Raw genomic sequence first — 23,538 nt, forward strand, 5'->3', positions numbered from 1 at the left:
GGGAGACATTCTGAATTATTTTCTGGTTTATATGTACGATTTCTAAAATATTTTAAACTTCTTAATTATTCATTAGGAAATAAAACTTATGAACATTTTTATATCTTAATATAGGTTTTTCAAATATTTTTTTTATAAATAGTTGATTCGAAACCCGTCCTCTTAATCCCATCAATTTTTAAAGCAAATCTAAACATTAACTTATCGGATTATCTAAGAAAATTTTCATTTGACATCAGTATTTGTTCAGAATATTTAAAAAAAGCTTTCAAAATTATAATTTGTTTAACAAAACACAGATTTAAATGAAAACATTTAACTTTTAAAGTAAAATTACTTTAAGTTGCGTTCAGATTATTTGAAAATATTTGAGAATAGGGTCTATAGCTTATAGAGTCTGTAGATTTCAATATTAGTTTCAATACTAAATACAATTTAATTTAAAAGTATTTCCTCTCGTATTGCAGGTAAATTGATTTGAATTTGTTTAAACTTATAACCTCAAATATTTCAATAATGTGAACGCAACTTTACTTATTTCAACAAATATTTTTATTTAATATAAAAAACAATAATAAAACACAAAATAAAATAATTATTTAAACAATTTTTTATTTGTACATATCATCAAAGTAGTATAAATAAATTTATAAAAAAAATAAATAAATAAAACTTGAAAAATAAAAACTAAACTTGAAACTTCACTTAATTCAAAAACCAATAAAAAAAAGAGAAATAAATAAAATTATATTTTCTACTTGCTTTATAACAGAAACCAAAAAAAAAAATAAAATAAAATTTATAAAAGAAAATTAATTAAATATAAAATAAGCCTTAACACAATGGCAACTATTAAATAATTGAAAAATAAATAGCCTGACCAGTATTTGAAATATTTAACGAAAAAAAAATTTGGTTAAAAAAATAATTATAAAAAACTTACAAATAAAACATATATTAACTTAAATAAAGATAAAATTAGTAGTGTGTATTTTTTCAAAAGTCCCCCCAGAAAAAAACCAAAAATCCCCCCAAAATATATTAAACAATTTTAAGCAAGAGCAATAAAATTAGAAATTTAAATTTAAAATAAAATTTAGTATTGGTACATATAATGATTGCTACAACAAGAGAAAAAAAAACATAAAATGAATTTAAAAGAAAACAAAATTAGCAACTTTAAAAATAATAAAAAATTATGTTGTATTATTATATTATTAACGCAAAAAGCAAGAATTCATTTTGTTATTATACAAAAAACCACAATGAAATGAATTCTTTATGAAAACAAATAATTAAATTGTTAATTGACATTTAATTATAAAAAAAAAGCTCGCGTAAATGCTCGTGACTAATTAATGGTTAAAACAAAAACAAAAGAATTATTTGAAATATAATAAAATATTAACCAAATATTAGCAAGAAAAAAATAATTAAAAGCATAAACAAAACTCAGAACTTTCGTATATATTAAAGTAAACACAATTCTTACTTTTAATTGGTTCAATTAAATTCTATTGCTTTTAGTATATTTGTAGTTTAGTTGAAGGGCAGAAGTGGTTCAGTTCTAGTTCAGATCCAGTTCACTTCTAGTTCAGTTCTAGTCCAGTTCTAGTTCAGTTCTAGTTCAGTTCTAGTTCAGTTCTAGTTCAGTTCTAGTTCTAGTTCAGTTCTAGTTCAGTTCCAGTTCAGTTCTAGTTCAGTTCTAGTTCAGTTCTAGTTCAGTTCTAGTTCAGTTCTAGTTCAGTTCTAGTTCAGTTCTAGTTCAGTTCTAGTTCAGTTCTAGTTCAGTTCAGTTCTAGTTCTAGTTCAGTTCTAGTTCAGTTCTAGTTCAGTTCTAGTTCAGTTCTAGTTCAGTTCTAGTTCAGTTCTAGTTCAGTTCTAGTTCAGTTCTAGTTCAGTTCTAGTTCAGTTCTAGTTCAGTTCTAGTTCAGTTCTAGTTCAGTTCTAGTTCTCAGTTCTAGTTCAGTTCCAGTTCAGTTCTAGTTCAGTTCTAGTTCAAGTTCAGTTCTAGTTCAGTTCTAGTTCAGTTCTAATTCTGTTCTAGTTCTGTTCTGTTCTAGTTCTGTTCTAGTTCTGTTCTAGTTCTGTTCTAGTTCTGTTCTAGTTCTGTTCTAGTTCTGTTCTAGTTCTGTTCTGTTCTAGTTCTGTTCTAGTTCTGTTCTGTTCTAGTTCTGTTCTAGTTCTGTTCTAGTTCTGTTCTAGTTCTGTTCTAGTTCTGTTCTAGTTCTGTTCTAGTTCTGTTCTAGTTCTGTTCTAGTTCTGTTCTAGTTCTGTTCTAGTTCTGTTCTAGTTGTGTTCTAGTTCTGTTCTAGTTCTGTTCTAGTTCTGTTCTAGTTCTGTTCTAGTTCTGTTCTAGTTGTGTTCTAGTTCTGTTCTAGTTCTGTTCTAGTTCTGTTCTAGTTCTGTTCTAGTTCTGTTCTAGTTCTGTTCTAGTTCTGTTCTAGTTCTGTTCTAGTTCTGTTCTAGTTCTGTTCTAGTTCTGTTCTAGTTCTGTTCTAGTTCTGTTCTAGTTCTGTTCTAGTTCTGTTCTAGTTCTGTTCTAGTTCTGTTCTAGTTCTGTTCTAGTTCTGTTCTAGTTCTGTTCTAGTTCTGTTCTAGTTCAGTTCTAGTTCAGTTCTAGTTCAGTTCTAGTTCAGTTCTAGTTCAGTTCTAGTTCAGTTCTAGTTCAGTTCTAGTTCAGTTCTAGTTCAGTTCTAGTTCAGTTCTAGTTCAGTTTTAGTTCAGTTCTAGTTCAGTTCTAGTTCAAGTTCAGTTCTAGTTCAGTTCTAGTTCAGTTCTAGTTCAAGTTCAAGTTCAAGTTCAGTTCTAGTTCTGTTCTAGTTCTGTTCTAGTTCTAGTTCTGTTCTAGTTCTGTTCTAGTTCTGTTCTAGTTCTGTTCTGTTCTAGTTCTGTTCTAGTTCTGTTCTAGTTCTGTTCTAGTTCTGTTCTGTTCTGTTCTAGTTCTGTTCTGGTTCTGTTCTAGTTCTGTTCTAGTTCTGTTCTAGTTCTGTTCTAGTTCTGTTCTGTTCTAGTTCTGTTCTGGTTCTGTTTTGGCTCTGTTCTAGTTCTGTTCTAGTTCTCTTCTAGCTCAAAGTTCTGTTCTAGTTCTCTTCTAGTTCAAAGCTCTGTTCTAGTTCTCTTCTAGTATAAAGTTCTGTTCTAGTTCAAAGTTCTGTTCTAGTTATGTTCTGGTTCAAAGTTCAATTCTAGTTCTGTTCGAGTTCGAATTTTTGTTGATCCTTAATCCCACAAAGCTTCCCTATACATAAACTAAAAATAAACTTAGCATTAATTGCACACACTTTTCTATAAAACGTTTACAAATATTATTAAAAATATAATATTAAATGTCCTTAAATTAAATTTTTAAAAATAAAATTATGATTTTTTAAGCTTATACAAAAAAAAATTAACTAAAAAATTAATAAACCAAAAACCATGTATATACAATTATAATATAAATATATATAAATATAATATTATTAAATATTAAAACAAAATTAATTTATAAAAAGTATTTAAAAAAAACTTTCTTGTTTAATTAATTTTAGTTTTAAATTTAAAATAACTTTTAAAACAAAATACTTTTCTTTGAGTTTTGTTTTGAAAGAACACAAAATAGTAAAACGAAAAAGAAAATTTGTCAAGATTTAAAAAGTAAAATATTAAAAATAATATTGAGAAAAAAATACAGTAATTGTAAAATATATAAGTAATAAAAAAACAAACGACATACATACACATTATATACATATAATATATTTAAACAAAAACAACAACAAGAAGAAAAAAATATTGAACATGAATAAAATTTCAGTAAAATTATTTAAGATTGGAAAAAAATGTGTTTGTGAAAATTGTGTTTTATTTGGAACTAGCTATACCCAGGGTGCTTTGCTAACCTAAAAGCAATATATATATAAAAAACCCACTTAACGATTTTGAAGATTCTAACTATAATAGTTTTTCATATACATATACAATGAGATGCCAATTTCCAATTTCCCCATTGAAAGTCCGCCCATTTTTCTATAAATGTTCACATGAATGTCAAAGTTCTTCGTGTAAAATTTGAAGATTCTAGCTCTAATAGTTTCTCAGATATAAAAATTTTTCTATTTAATTCATATGGTGGTGGCCTCAAGCCCCCCTTGATGAAAGTCCGCCCATTTGTCCCCAAAATGTTTAGATGAATATTAAAGTTCTACGTGAAAATGTTTAAGTATCTAGTTCTATTAATTTCCCAGATAAACGAATTTTTGTATTTAATTCATGTGGGAGGTGCCGTTCCCCCCACTGGTAGTTCGCCAATTTATTACCCAAAATGTTTACATGGATGTTACGGTTATTCATGCAAAATTTGAAGATTCTAATCCTAATAATTTCCAAGATAAACGAATTCTTGTATTTAATTTATATAGGAGGAGCCACGCCCTCTAATGCTAGTCTGCCCACTTTTTGCCCTAAATAATCATATTGACACTAATGTGGCTCCGACAAAATTTGAGGACTCTAACTGTTATATTTTCTTAGATATAGTGATTTAATATTTTCTTAATATGTAAGGTGCCACGCCCACTATAGCTATTCCGCCCATTTTGTCCACAAATTTTCTTATGAATGTCAAAGTTGTTCGTAAAAAATTTTAGGCCTCTAGCTGTTTTAAGACTAACTTTGTATGTGGGCGTGGCACTTCGCCTACTTGAAATTCCAAAACAAAAGGTAGCCTATAGTTCCTTCCAGACATACAGGAAGACACTGTGACAATTTCAGGAAGATCGCTCCAGCCGTTTAGCAGCCTATAAAGTCCCAACAAACATACAAACACACATTCATTTTTATATATATAGATTGAAATTGTACAAAGTTTTTGATTAAGTTAGAATTAGAAGTTCAATCTTTCTGATTTAGATGATGGCAGATTTTCAGTAGTTTAGATTTTTCAGGAAAATAATGATTTAGGATGGATTTTCCCTCTTTTTAATTGGGGCGTTATTTAAAAATCAGCAGCCGATTTAAAATGTTTATTTTTAATATCGATTTTTTATGCATAACATGAGTGATCCACAGATTTTCACTAGTTGTTCATTTCGATTTTTGATGGATAACATAAGTGATCGCACTTATTTGCACTATTTTATCAATTGAAGCATTATTTAAGGTTCTACAGCCGATTTTCATTTTTTTATCAATTAAAGTCTTATTAATTAAGGATCTACAGCCGATTAAAATTTTTGTTATAAACATCGATTGTTGATGATAACATAAGTGATCTTAATTGAATTGTTATATAAGGTTCTACAGCCGATTTTATATTTTTCGATTTTTGATGAAAAATATGAATGATCGTAGGTTTTCACTAGTTTCTCAATTAGGGCGTTAATTTACGTTTCTACATCCGATTATATATTTTTATTATAACTATCGATTTTTGGTGAAAAATATGAGTGATCGCAGATTTTCACTATTTTCGTAATTGAAGCGTTATTAAAGGATCTACAGCCGATTTTAGATTTTTATTATAAATATCGATTTTGGATGGAAAATATGAGTGATCGCAGATTTTCAGTAGTTTCTGAATTGGGGCACTATTAAAGGATCTACAGCCGATTTTAGATATTTTTCATATAAACATCGATTTTTGTTGGAAAATAAGAGCGATCGCAGATTTTCACTACTTTGTCAATTGGAGCATTATTTAAGGATCTACAGCCGATTTTAGGATCTATCATATATGTATATATGATATTCGATATTCATAAAAATCGATTTCTAATGGAAAATATGATCGCAGATTTTTACTAGTTGCTCAATTAGGGGTGTTATTTGAGGATCGACAGCCGATTTCTTATGATATACATGGGTGAACATTTTCCCAGATCAGGGTTTATCGTTATTTGTTTAAGAAGAAAGGTAAAAGCGGCATTATTCGATTAAGCAATTAACGAACGTGGTAAATTCCCTGAATACTTTCTAAATTTTAATAATTAAACAGCATTATTTTTTTAAACTTTCTTAAATCTAGAAAATAGTTAAATTTTTTGGAAATCCCTTTTAGTTCTTTTTGTAGTTTGTGCAAATTTCCGTAGAAATATATACACACGGACATGAATTTAATTTGTATGTATTGAGGAGTGTGTATGTACTACGATTAAATAAATTATTAACAAACAAAAACTTTATAGCAACAATATGTTTAGTTTGAGATGAAACAAAGTGTAAATCCCCTGTCGTACAGCAAAAAAAAAAAAAAGAACAACAGAGATAAGCAAATGAACCTAAAGATCATTAAGAGACGTAAATATTCTACATATAAAAACCACTGAAACGAAGAACTGAACAGTCATATTTCAACTAAACATACAACAGACCACAAGTTTTTAAAAATAATAATAAAATGGCAAATTTATTAAAAATTATAGCCTTAATAGCGGTTGGTAAGTTAAAAAAGAAAAAACTGACAAAAATTAAAATATTATTTTAATGAAAACTTTTTAAATATTATAGTTTTACCTGGTTGCTTATGTGTTACGATTAAGCCACGCAGCAGTTGGGGTGCTGCCCCGGCCCGTTCTCCCGCCCGCATACGTGGCGCTGTAGACTATGTTATCATACATCATTCCGACAATCCCAATGGCTGTTCGACGGAAAGTGCTTGCCAAAGATTGATTAAGAATATACAAACCGATCATAAGGGTCGTCGTAATTTCAGTGATATCGGTTATAATTTCATTATTGCTGGCGATGGCAATGTTTATGAGGGTCGTGGTTGGGGTCTGCAGGGTTCTCATGCCCCCAACTATAATCGCAATAGTATTGGCATTGTATTTTTGGGTAATTTTGAAAGTGAGTATTAAGCGTTTTTTCTTTTTATTTATTTATACTTATACATTCAAACTTTTACTTATAGACACCAAACCTTCAGATCAAATGTTGCAAAATGCTAAAGACCTCATTGCTCAAGCTGTTAGTGATGGTTATTTGAAGGATGGTTATACTTTATTGGGTCATCGTCAGACTAAGGCTACTTCTTGCCCCGGCACTCAGTTGTATAATGAAATCAAGACTTGGCCTCATTGGCGTAATATTTAAATTTTATTAGAATTTTAGAATATTTACTCGTAGTCGTTAATAATTAGAACTTAATTTTACTGTAAACTTTTAACTGTAAATTCAATAATATTGTTTAATTAAATTTATTAAAAACTTTTATATAAAAATCGTTTTTTGATGGAAAATATGAATGATCGCAGATATTCAATTGGGGCGTTATTTAAGTATCTAGAGCCGATTTTAGATTTTTCATATAAACATCGATTTTTGATAGATATTTTAAGTGATCACAGATTTTCACTATTTTGTCAATTGCAGCGTTATTTAAGGATCTACAGCCGATTTTAGATTTTTATTATAAATGTCGACTTTTAATGGAAAACTTGAATGATCGCTGATTTTCACTATTTTAACAATTGATGCGTTATTTAAAGATCTACAGCCGATTTAAGGTTTTTATAATAAATGTCGATTTTTTATGGAAAACTTGAGTGATCGGAGATTTTCACAATTTTAACAATTGATGAGTTATTTAAGGTTCTACAGCCGATATTAGGGTTTTAATATAAAAATCGATTTGACAATATAAATGATCGCAAATTCTCGCTATTTCCGCAATTGTAGCTTTATTTAAGGATCAACAAACCGATTTCAGATTTTTCATGTGAAAATCGTGAGATAAGGTGATCATAGATTTTGAATGATCGCAGATTTTTAAATTTTTAACAATTGATGAGTTATTTAAGGTTCTACAGCCGATATTAGGGTTTTCATATAAAAATCGTTTTGTTAATATAAGTGATCGCAAATTTTCACTATTTCCGCAATTGTAGCTTTAATGATCAACAAACCGATTTCAGATTTTTCATATAAAGATTGTGAGATTTAAGTAATCTTTTCTGCGATCACTTTTCGTCATACTATTTTCTCGATTGAAGCGTTTCAGCTTTAAGGGTCAACAGCCCTTTATGTTTCTTATATAAATTTCGATTTTTAATGGAAAATATTTGTGATCGCAGATTTTCACAATTTTCTTAATTGGATATATTTAAGGATCAACAGACGCTTTTACTTTTTTTTTTACAAATTTTCACTATTTTCCCAATTGGAGCGTTTTTTAAGGATCTACAGCCGATTTTAGGTTCTATATATATAAATATCGTTTTTTGTTCGATAATATAAATGATCACAGATCATTACTTTCTCAATTTAGGAAACACTACCGCAGATTTTAGATTTGTTATATAAATATCGCTTTTTAACCGATAATATTACTGATCGCAAATAATTTCTCAATAGGAATGCTATTTAAGACCTACAGCCGATTGAGGGGATTTCAAAAAATTCGATATTTTGTTGTAACTAAATTCGGTTAAACCGAATATTTTTTCTTTTAAAAATAAAAACACACTTTTATAATTTCATTTTTTCAATCACATTTTAACTTTTATTGAGTTTCAAAATCATATTTAGTTCTATATTTTATTTTCAAAATAAATAAAAAACACATTTTAAAAAAAATTCTTTTCATTTAAATATTTTATTAAAAATGTTTCAATTTTATATAAATAACAAGACATTGCATTTAAATTTTTTTCAATTATTCAATATTTTATTAATTAGTTTTATATTTCTATTTAAAAAGGTGTCTATTAAATGCAATTGAAACTCTTTTTTCGATAATTTTTTTTTTTCAGTTTTTTCAAATAACAAAATTTATTAACAATTTTTATTGTTTTATAAACCAAAAAAATGTGTTAAAGTGAAAATTAATAGTTTTTTTAATGAAAAATCAAAATGATTATTAAAATACAAATTCTACACAATTTCAAAGGTCAAATTTGGGGAAAAATCTCTAATTTCAGAATGGAAGATAAAGTGAATTTGTTTGTAGCAAAATATTAGAAGTTGAATTTGTTTGAAATACAGTAGAAAAAAAACCATCCTTATGTTGGTGAGAAGTATTTAGGGGTGAAATGGATGGAAAAAAAAGTAACAAGGAAACAATCAGCCCACAGGATCCCTCGCCGCAGTCCTAGGTTCCCACGCCGCCGTCAAAACTTGGTATCCCACGCCGCCGTCAAAACTTGGTATCCCTCGCTGCCGTCAAAACTTGGTATCCCTCGCCGCAGTCAATACTTGGTATCCCTCGCCGCAGTCAAAACTTGGTATCCCTCGCCGCAGTCAAAACTTGGTATCCCTCGCTGCCGTCAAAACTTGGTATCCCTCGCTGCAGTCAACACTTGGTATCCCTCGCCGCAGTCAATACTTGGTATCCCTCGCCGCAGTCTAAACTTGGTATCCCTCGCCGCAGTCAATACTTGGAGTCCCACGCCGCAGTCTAAACTTGAAAAAACCCCTACAAAGCTTAACCGGAAACCTGCCAAACAACGAAGACCCTAGGAATTGAACCGCTACGCCGACCCTGGATACCGCTGCGCCATGCCCCGATGACCCTAAGATGTCCCTCGCCGCCGTCAACACTTCGAAGAAGTCCCTCGCCGCTGTCAGCACCTGGAAAAACCCTCGCCACCTCAACAAGTTGATGTCCCTCGCTGCTGCCTTCAGTGATGGAAGTCCCACGCCGCCGTCAGCACCTAGAAGACCCTCGCTGCCGTCAAAACTTGGATGATCCCCGCTGTCCGCCAGTTCCTAGAAGACCCTCGCCGCCGTCAAAGCTTGGAAGTCCCACGCTGCCGTCAAGACTTGGAAGTCCCTCGCTGCCGTCAAGACTTGGAAGTCCCTCGCCGCCGTCAATACTTGGAAGTCCCACGCTGCCGTCAATACTTGGAAATATTTAAAGGATGTTACCGCTGCTGATGTTGAGGTTGTTTGATTGGTTGGTTGTTTGTTGTAGGTGGTTATAAATTTGTTGTAAACGCTGCAGACGAATAGATATTCTTCCCAGTAGAATTTTCAACAGTTGCTATTCAAAACTATAGGAGGGCTGATGGACACACGACATTCGAAAGCCGAGCAACAAAACATTTGTAGTGGAGAATTATAACTTCATGGTCCCACAGGATTATAAAGATTTACAAGCAAAAGGTGATGGATCTAGTAGTGATAGTAGTTGTAGCATTCGTATAGAAGAGGAAAGGATTATAGTGGTCCTATATAGCATCTAAAGTGAGTGGTGGACGTCTTGCCACAAAAACTCATGGTTTGTGATTCGATATATAATACAGAGCTCAAGGATTGAACGTAAAAGCAATCAAGATGAAGGTGTTTGATAGTTTGTTTTCTTTTATAACAGTATCTCTAATTTCAAAGCGAAGTCGTCCCTCTTACGTTGGACGATGTTGTGGATTTGTGTGTTTTTTGGTTTTCTTTGAAGTTGAAATGTCATTGGAAGTTAAAGTCTCTCTTTCTGGGGATATTTTGAGCCTTAGGTTTTTTGATATTTGAAAGATCAAGGTGTTTCGATATTTTAGTAGTAAATCTAGAGTCCATAAGTCGTCCCACAACAATATTCATTTAGTAATCAAGATGACAATCGCTTTGTAATAGATCATATAAAGCAAGCTTTCCTCTTCATTAGTTCAAATGTTCTCTTTTGGGACCGAACGATGTTGATGATATAATGATGTTTTGACTCAAGGTGTTTACAAGAACTCAGCGTTTGTTAAAAGTTTGGTTTAGATATAGAAGTTTTTGATTTTTTGGTTTCTTTAGCAAAAGTTGTTATAATTATGGTGTTGGTGATGATTGATGATTAAATTTGTTTGGCAAAAAAACAGATTGTTAAAGACTTGAAGTGTGTTAACAGCCCTCTATGTTATATGTATATAACGTTCGCTCTCTCTCTCTCTCTAAAGTGAAGATTTCCGTACAACAACTCAGATGTTAAGGAATTTGTGTCGTTAAGGATTTAAAGGTTGTTCCGCGCGCCTTTTCTTATAGATTTTTAAGGGATTTGAAGTTGTATGTGACCAAACGCATTTTAGATTTCACAAGACCAAAGTCTATTTTGCAGTTATGTGGTAGTAGAAGACCCAAAGTCTTGAGAATGTTTGCTGCAGTTTTGAAAGACTTTGTTTTTATTTTGGAGGCATCATTAGCTGATATTCATTCTTCTTCAGTTGGTTGTTTGAAGAAGAACTGTTGTTTAATGTTTGATGTTGATTGAGATTTGCACTTGTTGTGGAAATTGAGTTTGTTGAAAGATTGTTAGATCTTCAACGAAGTTGTATTGCTTTTGTAGGAAAATGTAAAACATTTTCAATATTAAAAGTTTGCCTGAGATGCATTTGCTGTTTAGGCCACTAAAAGTGACACCGGATGTTGATGACAGAGAAACCACTTGGTGTTTGGTATCAAAGGATTTCAGTTACTAATTTAGGCTGCCGCTTGGTTAACAGCTTCTTTTTTGTATTTGGATTAATTGCTGTCTCCTCTAGAACTCTCATATACGAAGTTTGAAAATGTTTTAATAAAAAAAGTAAACTCTCTCTCTCTTCTCCCTCTTTTACTCTCCTCGCTCTCAATAGCTTAAAACGGAAAACACTAAACTCCTGGCTTATATATTCCCTTCTTCTTGGCTCTTAATCGCAAAACCCTGTGTGTGTATTTAACTAAAAGGCAGTTGGCTCTCCCTCTTGGCTCTTTCGTGTGTTCAGATATCCGCTTCTCAATCACTCAAATGTTTGTATATGTTTTTTTTATATAGGATCGGTTGAGTTTTACTCCCCACAGCAGTTGTTTTACAAAATTTAAGGTAATTTAATAAAAAAAAATTTTAAAAATTACAACAAATAGTTTTTAAAAAATTACAAAAAAAAAATTATTTTACAAAGAAATTTTAAACAAGAAAATGAAAATACTTTTACATATCATTAATTAAATAAAATTAATTTAACAAAGTTTTCTTTAAACTAGCTATAAATCTAGTAAGACAATTGTCAAAAATATTATAGGATTATTGTAAGATTTTGTTTTGTTTGAAGTTGGTAAGAGTATTTTATAACAAAAAAAGCATACTAATGACAAAATTATTGAAATTTTTTTTAAGGTAAAAGTATAACAAAGTTAATACGTTTCATTTAAAAACTATAGGCATATTATAAACTGTAGGAAATTTTGCACAAATTTGTTTATAATTTGTTTAAATTTTTTGATACAAAACATTTGAGGGGATTTGATTTGATTTGGTTTTTTTCTTTTTTCAGTTTTTTACAAGTTTTTCTAGTTAAAATTATAATATAATATATAAAATCTTAACATTCTTATTTTTTCTTTTGCTAAATTGTAAAAATTAAAAAAAAAAATTTCTTAACTTTTCTTTTGTTTTGTTAGAAATTATTATAAAACATATAATTAAGAGAAAAATAGCTGGTTTGAAAAAAAGTTTTAGAGAAAGAAAATAGAGTGGGCGCCGTGTTTCTGGATTCCCTTTTAGAAACATTTAATGGTTTTGCGTTTGATATATATATTTTTTTAATTTTTATGAAGCCCTGCTGAGTTGTTGTATCGTATAGATTCCCTTTAACGATATTTGTAGATAGATGGTTGCATACCGATACTTAGTGTACGTGGTGGTGGGTGGTTGGGTGTTGAAGTAGTGATTAGGAAAATGAAAAAATTCAATATATTTTGTGCTTTGTAGGATAAAAAGAAATGCCTGTAAATGGTAGTAATTAGCGAAGAGGAATTGAAATGTAAATATATAACCTGTTGTTTATCTTTTAATTATTTTAAGCAACGTTGTAGTTGTTGTTGTAGAAAGGCTATTATTTAAAACGACAATGGCTGTAGTCGCTGCTCTCTAGCTAAGGTTTTAGTAGGGTAGAAATCTTCTGCACAATCATTAGTTGTGTTTGTCAGTTAAGATCTTGGGTATTTCAGGCAATCTGTTTATGAGATTGTCCCTCTCTCTTCTTTTTTTAAGTTCATACACAGGCACCGTTCAACTGTGTATGCAGGCTAAGAAAAATAACTATTCTGTGGGTCTTTAAAGAAATAGAAAAATAAAAAAACACAAAAAAGAGAACAAAAACAGAAACCAACAGAGTCTGTGTGTCTTCTGGTTAAGCCACTCTTTTTCTTCTTCTTGTTCGTCTATCTTCAGTCTCTTTCTCAGCACAACACAATACCACTCTTTTAGAGGAGAGTTCAAGAAATGCATATTATGTACAGGCACCGATCAACTGTATCATAATGCTAAAACAAATTTTAATAATAATAATAAAAAAAGAAAAAGAAAATCGAGAAGAAAAAGGAAAACAAGTCGTCTTCAGGCATAGTCCCCTCTCTCTATGTTACAAAGTACGCTCGTAGCTTGGCCCAAATTAACCCATTTTATATATTGTCTTTCACTCTCAACACATAATTATGCACAGGCACCGATCAACTGTTGCATAATGCTAAAAACATAGTTGAATAATGAAGAAAAAGAAAGAAAATCGAGAAGAAAACAGAAACACAAAAAAAAAAAGTCCAAGTCCAGTATGGCGCTCTTTTAGCAAAGAACGCCGCTCTCAACTAACACCCAAGTCATATATATTGTCTCTCACTCTCTCACTCGCTTTTACATCATTTGTGAACTTTTATTATGCACAGGCACCGATCAACTGTGACATAAAGCTAAAAAAAGTTGTATATATATAAAAAAAAGAAAGAAAACGTAGAACAAAAAACAAACAAAAAAAGAAAGAAAGAAGAAAAGAAAAGTTCTGACAATAGTTGTCACCCCCAAAATTAAAGTTGTGTCTCTCTCTCTCTCTTTGTCTCTGTAAATGTTTAAAGCGCTTTTCGTCATTTATCACAAAATCATGTCCAGGCACCGATCAACTGAGACATGATCCTACAAAAAAGTTGTTAAGAAGCAAGAAAACAAGAAAGAAAACACACAAAAAGAAAAAAAAACGTTGGAATAGTTAAAGCTGACTGGTGTTTATAGTGCCAGGTACTAGGAACGTGCTCTTCTAGTTAAGATCTCTCTCACTCGCTCTTCTTTCATTTCTGGCTTAAGGTTTCATTATGGTTTTATAACTCTTGTGTCTAAAAAAGGAACTTAAAAAATCTTTTTGTTTTGTTTTTGTATTAAGCACATTCTGTGCTGCTTTTGTTAGACCATCTGGAAAGTTTTGCTCACTTAATTCTTTTTACAAAAATATAGTGTAACTCCTCCATTAGGCATTTGATTTTGCTGGCTCGTAGCCGCTTTGTTTATTGACCATGTGGAAAGTTTTGCTCACTTAATTCTTTTCTCAAAAATATAGTGAACCTCTCCATTAGGCATTTTTGTTTAGGCAGACTCTTTTCCGAGTCGCATGTTTGTAAGCTAAAATTTGTACATCTTTATCCATCTAAAGCTACGACATTATTTTCTTCTTTTTTTTCTTATAATATTCTTCAAGTGAGCTGGTATTTGTGTTTTTATTTTCAAATTTGTTTTGTTGTTTGTTATAACTTTTGTAGACTTATATATACTTAATACTTTAATAATAAATAGCATGCATTTATATATAAACTACTTATAGTTTTAAGACAAAACTTTTAACAATAATTTAAACTTTAAAACAAGCATTTTATAACAATCATTCATTTGTGTGTGTGTAATGATCAGAGTTTCAAAAGTTGTGCTCTTTTTATCATCGAATAACCTTTATTTTGTTTAAAGGATTTACATTTCGAAATACGATCGATCATTTATTGGACATGCAAATATGATCTTTCTTTAAGAGTCACTAGAACTTTGAGGGTTTTTTTGTTAATGCTTTGATTTAATTCTAAATCTTAAGAGTTTTGTCCAAGTTTATAAATTGTTCTACAGAAAAAGCTTTACAATTACAAAAACAATTTGTTTATATAATAATTTATATACATTTTAGCTTCACTTTACTTTTAAATTAAGTATTCTGTTTCAAAAACTAATGCCTGGTATTAAGCAGCTTTAGTGTGAGATGTTACAAATTTTGCATTTTTGTTGGGCTACTCATTACCATGTCATGGATGGAGAGCTAGTGTTTTGAACTTGTAATCCAAGTTTTATTTTATATTATAATACTTTTACTTTGCTTATTTCTTAGCTAAAGTGTTTTGTTCAAGTTCAATTTGTTTGCACCAAAGTATTGACCGTTACGTATCAGACACTTTGACTTTAAATGCTTATGATTAAATAATTTGTTGCGATTCCCTTAGCAATTATTTCATTAGCTTGTATATTATAAATAAACTTAAATTTAATTTAAGCAGTTTACTACTAAAACACACTTACGCTTGTCTTTAAGATTTGTTTGTTCTAGTTTGATTTGTTGTTAATTAAGAGTTTGGAATAGTAGTAAGTGTTAACATACAATTAGAGCCACCAGTTTTCAACACAACATCATCTTCATCATGATTATAATCATTTAATAACATTTGCGATTCCCTTAGCATTATTAAGCTTCTTTTTTGAGAATGGGGTGGGGTTGTTGTTGGTGGTGGTGGTGGTGTTGGTTGTTGCTAGTAGTTATAGTGCTAGGTTTTTTTCTGTTTTGTTTTTTTCAAATTTCTTGTTCTGTAAAGTTAAATTAATTTAATTTAATTGTACAACAATAAATATGTTAACAAACTTTAAAACCCACAGCCAGTATGGGATTTGCTTTTTTAAAACTTTCAGCATATTAATTACTTATCAGACACACATATTAATTAGTATACTTGCTGCTGCAGAGTAGTTTATTGTCACAGTAAAATATTAGCGATTCCCTTAGCTATATTTTTAGAGTGCTTGTGATTGATTACGCCAAGTCTCTTTATATCAGCTTGTTAGCGTGATATAAAGTATGTTTTTATGAAATTTTTATAAAAACATTTGGGGACTCTCTCTTGATCTGTAAAAATTATAGTAATTCAAGAGGTTGGCAATACAAATATTAAGTTTAGATTAATATAAGAGTAATAGTAGTAGTCTTACTTTTGATGCTTAAACTCTGGCCTTAAGAAAAACTTACGCTGCGTTTTTTTTTTCTTCTAGCTTTTGTTTTTTTTTTAACATCTTTTATGCTCGTTTCTGTTTTTTTTAATAAATTCATCACCACGGGTTACGATATTGTTAAAATATCATAAAAGCGATTCCCTTAGCGTACTGGTTTTTTAATATTTTTTATTTATATATAGTGTGTATATGTGATGAATTTCATTCTTAGTTAATAATTAGCCAGTCAGCCTGCCAGCTAGCGCTGAAATTACTTTATATTTTCTATTCTGTCTTAAAAGACTTTTGTTCTTTATCTCTCCATTTGAAGCTTTTGTAGTAGTTTCTGAGCTAGAAATTCATATACAAAATAAAACTGGCAAAAAGACACAAGAAATAAAGTAGAAAGTAAACAAAATAACGAACAAACAAATAAGATAGCGTAGGGTGTTGTTTCTTTTCTTGTTTCAATACAGCATTTGTTAAAGGATAAGGAGACAAAAAATCAGCAAAATTTCCTTCATCTTTAAAGCAAAACCAGCAAAACATATTTCTGCAAAAAGCGTATTAGTTTAAAAGAAAATTTCAAACTTTAATCTTACGTTCTTGAGAGAACAAACTGTCAAACACATCAGTTATTTTATTGTTACAAGTTCAGCTTGAGTAATTCTATTTCGATTTAAGATTTCAAATGATTTTTATAGAGCCTGGAAAATACAATTATGTAATTAGAAAAACAAAAGCATGTTTTCTTACGCCAAATATTATTGTATTTTCAGTTATCCAAATAGTTGCCAGAAGTGATTAAAGGGGTGGGTTTTAGAGTTATATTTCTCTTCTATATATTTGTCTAAAAATTCACAAAATAATCATAAATTATTAAGGCGACCAGCGGGGGTCGTTAAGTTTAGCATTTAGTTTAGCTGTTGCCGCTGTTCAAATAACATTTAAATTGAGACAAAATTGTTGATATACAAATTCCTTACATTTGTTTACAGCAAATAAATAAGCATTTCTTCTATGCATAGAGCTAAAACGATGTTAAAAATTTGGCATTGAGTTCAGGTTTAAAAGCAGTAAGCACCTGTGTGTGTGTGTCTGTGTGTCAAATCCTTTGGGTTAAAATCTATAAAGATTACTACCACTTGGTGTTTAAATTATAAACTCAGCTACCGCCTCAACTGAGTTATAAAGCTAAAATATATTAGAATAAGTTTTGTTAAAGAGGAAAACACGCCTTCATTGCTTTGACTGTGTAGTTTAAAAAGTTTCAAGTCATCATCATATTTCTAGGGAGGATGGTTGTTTATCTTAGTAACCCTTAACTGTTGCTGTAAGAATTGTATTAGTTGTAAAAACAATTTCATTGTTTTCTTACACTTTAAAGTTTGAAGATACAAGATGTGTCAAAGAACTTCTTGTATAAAACGCCTGGATTTTGTGAAGAAACAAATGTTGTTGCTAAAACAGGACAAATCACTAAAGGAGTCTGGGGGTATATTGAAGAGTGTTTCGAAAGAACTTTTTAAGCGGTTGCGCCGCCGTAGTTACACAATTGTGGAGTTCGTCTGTAAAAATTATATTAGTTGAAAAAAACAATTTCATTGTTTCTTACGCTTGTTGGAGTAGAAAGTAATTAGGTGGGGTTCCATAGGTTAAAAACCGTTGCTTAAAGAAAACCTTCCAAGGCTTTTAGCGATGCATAAACACAACTAACAATATTATGGCTCAGGTACGGATCAACTGAGTCGCATAATGCTAAAAATCAAGAATATCGTTTTGTGATTTATAAAATGTAACACCTGCCTGTTATTTCGTGTATCAGATGTTGCGGCGTCCATTGTGGTACTATTTAAAAGTGTCGCACATCCATATAAAACAACCAAAATTATGGCTCAGGCACGGATCAACTGAGTCGCATAATGCTAAAAATCAAGAATTTCGTTTTGTGATTTGTAAAATGTAACACCTGCCTGTTAACTTGTAAACCAGGGTTATATCGGCTATTAAGTCGGTGGTCCTAAACATTTAGAAGGCCCAAAGAATGAAGTATATAATTAAGGCCCAGTAGGCACGGTTCAATGTTTCCATAATGCTAAAAATCAAAAATTTCGTTTTATGATTTATAAATCATTACACCTGCCTGTTAATTCGTGAATCGAGTTTTGCATCCAATGTGGTACTTGTGATTATTCAATGTCGCATCAAATAACAACCAAAATTATGGCTCAGGTACGGATCAACTGAGTCGCATAATGCTAAAAATCAAGAATTTCGTTTTGTGATTTGTAAAATGTAACACCTGCCTGTTAATTTGTAAACCAGGGTTTATCGGCTACTAAGACATTTTAAGCGTTAACATCAAACTTGTATAGCTAAACGTTAAAAGTACCAAATAATTAAGGCCCAGGAGGCACGGTTCATGTTTCCATAATGCTAAAAAATCAAAAATTTCGTTTGTGATTTATAAAATTTAGCACCTGCCTTTGCTGTATAAATGATGTTTAGCGGCCAATATTGTAAATTCCTGCCATTGTAGCGTAAGTGAAACCAATAGACAAACAAAATCGAGGCCCAGGTTCTGAACAACCGAGTCCATAATGCTAAAAATCAAACAATTGTGTGTAATTTGTTAAAAATTTTAACACCTGCCTGTTTGCGTGCGCTTTAAGTTAACGGATTATCCCATTCGTAAACATCTATTACATATTATGGCTCAGGCACGGATCAACTGAGTCGCATAATCCTAAAAGTCAAATTAAATTTTTGGGTTTTTGGTAAAAATGTTACAATTGCCTGTTAAGAATGCCGCCATTAAAAAAAAAGTGTTCCAATTATGCCCAGGAACGGTTCAACTGAGTCGCATAATGCTAAAAATCAAACATAGTTTCGCCTTTAAAAGTTAACCTGCCTTGAAGAAACTTTATAATCCAAAACGCTTTACCAAACCAATAGTATAAGATGTCAAGAGTTTTCAAAGAAACCTTTTTTTATATAGGCCGTGAGAGTTTCAAAATCGTAGTCTGTAAAAATTTGATTAGTTGTAAAAACAATTTCATTGTTTTCTTACACTTTTTTTAAGATCAAGCCAAACACAGCTGCTCAGGGACCAAATCAACAACTGAGTTAAGCGCCATGTTAAAGTGATAATAGGTTTAAGGACCTGCTTTTTATAAGGAAAATCATCAAGAGAAGTTTGCTCCATAATTTCGTAAAGGTTTCGTTGTCTGTAAAAATCGTATTAGTGCTAAAAACAATTGCAAGTTGTCTTACACTTTTTAGAGTCACGCATAATCTCAATGGTCGCATTGGAAAGGTCTTCTTCGTATGGTTTAAATGGTTTTGTTGTTGTTATATATCTCACTTAAATTATGCTCAGGCACCGATCAACTGAGTCATAATGCTAAAAATCAAAATTTTGTTGTTTTATAATTATAAAAAACCTGTTTCTTCCGGCTGCTTTAAACAACAATGGCTGTAGTTGTAAGCAAGCTGCTCCTCAATATCAATCGAAACGTAGTCCGGTCGTCCTCACAAAGCAACAATTGCTGTAGTTGCATTAAAGGGTTTATTACAAATGATATATGTGTCCAAAAGTTTATATTCCGGTCTTTTTTGCAAGAACTCTCTAGTTTTACTAATTGAACATGGACTTAGTGTAGACTCTTTCCTAAAATTATATAGTTATTTGATAAAGATATGATAAAACCGCTTACGAATGTTGATATTTGCTGGCCAAAAAGTTTATCCATGCTTAACGAAGACCATACAAGAAGTAGAAGTAGAAACAAACGACAAATTTCCAAAAATATGTAGTTGATAAGGGGAGGGTAAAGAAATGAACAGCAACGTAGTATTTAAGTAAAATTTAGCGAAATCCAGCATAATAGTTTAATATGTACTGAAAATTGGGGAAAAGGCATAGATTTATAACAGTAGATTTCATAAATACCAAAAAATTTGCTCATGAAATCCATTGTAGAAGAGTTGCATGGATGGATGAATGGTTGATTAATGATTCGAGATACTGCGCCCTTTCACAACTCCGTTAGCCAACGTGTTAAGGTGAAGGACGTGTACATAAGCAAAATTAACTCCAGCTCTAAACAGCTGCCACGATGTCAAATTGAAAATGTGTAGAATTTGCTTACGAAGTTTGGGAGCAGTGGTGTATTGTAGTTGTTGATAGTTAAGGAGTAACTAAACGGGTGCTTTGTTGTTAAATTAAAAGTTGTTTTTTTTATAACTCACTCAGCGCTTGACTTATTTTATTTACTCTTGCTTTTCTTTTGTTTGTGTTTTAAGTGTTGCAACCCAGTTGCAATAGCAGTGGTTTAACATCTTCTCACATCAAGAAATTGTTTCTACCTGAGTTGGATGATGAAGTTTTGTTATCACCAATAAACACTGGAAAATAAAATGTTCATTTAGGTTTCATTTTGTTTGGTAGAGAAATAATAAGACATAGTTTAATTTTATTTTTTTTAATAAATCATTCCATCAATGAGTATTTATTTTCAAGATTTTTTGTTTTTCTTTTTTTCTTTCAATATAATTTTATACACAGACATTTAGCTATTTACTTACAATTACAAAACAAAAAAATGTACATTAGGTAATTCAATATGAATCAAGATATATTTCTGTCATTTTAGTATACATTCAATCTACTAGCAGTTTCCCTATAACACAAATAATTTCAAATGATTACTCACTTTTTAAAGAAAAGAAAAACAAAAAAACACAGCAGCCATATTTATTGCTTTGTTTATTTTGTGTTTTTCCCGTTTGACTAGTGTTGGGAAACGTTTATATGCTCTTAAGCACGTACTCATTTACAAAATAGCTGTTGTTGTTGTATTCAGCCATTTGTTTACTTAAAATTTGTATGTATACATGCAGCTGTGTCTGTGAGTAGTGTTGTGAAATATTTTCAACGTCTTCGTTTACTGAGTCACAAAATGGCGTCGTTGTTTTTTTGTTTTTTCTCGTTTCAATTGAAAAATGAGTAATCATCTACAACTTTCTAGAATTCTTTCTGTTTTAAAGTTTTCCGTTAGGTTTGCACTAATATTTCAAATACTAAAATTAAAAATAAAGAAAAATTTACAAACCGATTATATCTTTGCATGTTTTCCACAACCAGTCGTTGACATTTTAGCTGAAAGACCCAGTGTCTTTATTTCAGCATCTTCACCACTTTGTTCTATTTGCATGGCCTTTTAGAAGTGACCTACAATGCGCTGCACTTCCACACTCGCACACATTGTGGTCTATTAAAACTTCCTTATCCCACATCACCACTCTTTCACATGGTTGTGTTGGTTACAATAGACAAAGGTCGTCCCAACGGACTGTAAATGGAAAAACTTTCGTAATATACTTCAAATACAAATAAAATTTTTACAAAAGTATTATAAATCATCACACTACTTCTTAAATGTAATCAATCTTTTGTTCTTTAAAAAGTCTCTCTCTTTCACATAATTATACTATAATAAACTTAAACACTAACTAGACACTCGTATCGCCTGCTGCTGATGATAATTATTGTCTTGTTTGTCACTGCATTTGGAACTTGGTTCCAGGTTTTTATTACTACTACTAATACTGCGCATAAAGTTATCTAATTCACTTAATTCACACTTCCACAGATTGGTTATTTCTTCACTTTGTTTGCAGCTTTTTTCTTCTTCATTCTGTTGTTGGTGGTAGTTGGAAACCAGTATCATATGATCTCCTACGGGACTTTGGTGGGGTTGCGGAGGCAGACGAGGTTTTAGTTCGTGATTTTTATTGATTTTAGTTTGAAATTCTAACCACTTTTGAAAGCGTTCTTGTTGTTTGCGTCGTAATTCTAATTCGGCCGTCATAAGGGCTGTCGACAAAATGGCGCATACTCGTAAATTGCCACCCGAACGTAATTTACGCTTCATTTGCATTTTTTTCAAACGAAAATTCTTAACCCAATCTCCCAAAGTTTTAGGATTTTGGTAATAATCATCTTCAACATTATAAATGGCTACCATTTTTGTATTAATTATTGTAGCGTCTTGTTTAATTTCTTTAATAATTAAATTTACACTTTTTTGTAACTAAAACACACACCTTTTCTGGGGAATTTCAGCTATTTTTAGCACATAACCTCAATTTCACAATTAGGTTAGAGTATATTTCTCAAATTAACACTTTACAACACTGCAATTCGGAACTGCTGCTACTTGCGATAGATGTTCACCGTACAAAGATTTGCCAACGACTGTTTAACGTTTGAATTCTGTGCCTCGCTTTTATAGTCACAATTTTCCACCCCAATGTATTCTTGACCAAACTACTGCCAGGTACCTGAATAGTTAAAAGCAGTATATTGTCTGTGTGTTGTGAATTTTCTTGGAATTTTTTGTTTTATTATTTTACCTGAAGTTTAAGAAACCTTTTTTAAATCTTGTTTTTGGAAATATCTTAAAATAAATGCCTTAATTATGCCTGGCAAAAAATGCACCAAGTTTTTGTAGCATATTGATTCTTTGTTTCTTATTTTATTTTGTTTTTCCTTTGTTTGCTTCATTCTTGGCTGTGTTTAGTTGTTTTTATCAGGGTTGTTTTTAACACAAACAACAAATACGGCAACTCAATACGGTTGCTGATAATGATGGGAAAATTTTTGGAGATTAAATTCACATTAGGGAATTTGTTAATATGTTCAATGGAAAACATGTTTTTCTTTTAAAATAATTGGCATAAAATATTTATGTATGTATACGCGAAAACAGAATTCAAGTTTTTTGGTATATTTGCAAAAATAATTTCGACCTTATTTTATAAATTTTTAAGATTAAAAAAACTTTGTGGGAAAGTTTCAAAAAGTACTTTTTCTCACGTTTAGAGCTGAACTATTTTAGTATACAAACGCTTTATTAACAAAAAATTTCCTTATTTTGTTTGTTGAAAATAATACTTTTATTGTAAAATATTTGTCACTAAACAATATAGTTAAGACTATAAACTATATTGTAGACTATACTAGATATGTTGTATGTACATTTCTGAAAACTCTATATACTAAAGCGGGAACTATAAATAAGACTAAACTATAGACCAGATTATTGACTTGACTATAGACTAAACTGTATAGACTGGACTAGGCCATATTCTAGACAATAGACTAGACTATAAACTAGACCATAGACTAGACTTTAATCTATAAACTGGACTATAAACTAGGCTATAGATAAGGTTATATTCTAACTTATAGATTGTGGACTATACTAAAGTATAGACAAGACTTTATACCACGTGAATGTATAGAGTAGACTAGTATACAGTTTAGTCTAGACGATAGAATAGATACGACTATAGAATAGACTAAAGACTACAGTTCAGACTATACTATAGTATACACTATATACTAGAGACTATAGTTTAGTCAATGTATTAGAATACGCCATAGACTATATACTAGGCCATAGACTATAGACAGAACTATAGACTGGACTATTTGAATTTGACATAATATTGTGAAAATACTTTGAAAGTTTGATAATAACTTTAAATCTAAAATTATAGCTTTTAAATCAACCTCCAATAAAATCTAAAAGTTATAC

General features: G+C 30.9%; 2 protein-coding genes and 1 long non-coding RNA gene across 3 annotated transcripts; 1 reads left to right on the plus strand and 2 right to left on the minus strand.

The window, feature by feature from the left end:
• The first annotated feature begins 6,279 nt into the window (after window positions 1-6,279).
• On the plus strand, window positions 6,280-7,202 carry LOC119607185 (peptidoglycan-recognition protein SB1). The gene is made up of 3 exons (XM_037960995.1): window positions 6,280-6,419; window positions 6,490-6,828; window positions 6,893-7,202. Exons 1-3 carry the CDS (start codon window positions 6,380-6,382, stop codon window positions 7,072-7,074), a joined length of 561 nt encoding a protein of 186 aa, XP_037816923.1. The 5' UTR covers window positions 6,280-6,379; the 3' UTR covers window positions 7,075-7,202.
• A 2,112-nt stretch (window positions 7,203-9,314) lies between these two features.
• Window positions 9,315-22,366, minus strand: LOC119607184. The gene is made up of 4 exons (XR_005231713.1): window positions 22,352-22,366; window positions 22,043-22,279; window positions 21,049-21,288; window positions 9,315-20,341 (listed from the first exon to the last, which is right to left on the minus strand). It is a non-coding gene; the product is annotated as an uncharacterized LOC119607184 (long non-coding RNA).
• On the minus strand, window positions 21,310-22,034 carry LOC119607183. Its single transcript, XM_037960994.1, has one exon. It carries the CDS (start codon window positions 21,961-21,963, stop codon window positions 21,445-21,447), a length of 519 nt encoding a protein of 172 aa, XP_037816922.1. The 5' UTR covers window positions 21,964-22,034; the 3' UTR covers window positions 21,310-21,444.
• Window positions 22,367-23,538: the final 1,172 nt, after the last annotated feature.

The sequence above is a fragment of the Lucilia sericata genome, unplaced genomic scaffold (genome assembly GCF_015586225.1).
Source record: "Lucilia sericata isolate MDLA Ls3-8-SP2 unplaced genomic scaffold, ASM1558622v1 Contig000669F_arrow, whole genome shotgun sequence".
Taxonomy (NCBI): Eukaryota; Metazoa; Arthropoda; class Insecta; order Diptera; family Calliphoridae; genus Lucilia; species Lucilia sericata.

Bases quoted from the DNA above. Each gene is read 5' to 3' on its own strand.
- LOC119607183 (XM_037960994.1), bottom strand. From the start codon at position 21,963: ATGGTAGCCATTTATAATGTTGAAGATGATTATTACCAAAATCCTAAA.
- LOC119607185 (XM_037960995.1), top strand. From the start codon at position 6,380: ATGGCAAATTTATTAAAAATTATAGCCTTAATAGCGGTTG. The intron at 6,420-6,489 runs GTAAGTTAAAAA...TAAATATTATAG, and splicing joins TATAGCCTTAATAGCGGTTG to TTTTACCTGGTTGCTTATGT. The intron at 6,829-6,892 runs GTGAGTATTAAG...TTTTACTTATAG, and splicing joins ATTTTTGGGTAATTTTGAAA to ACACCAAACCTTCAGATCAA.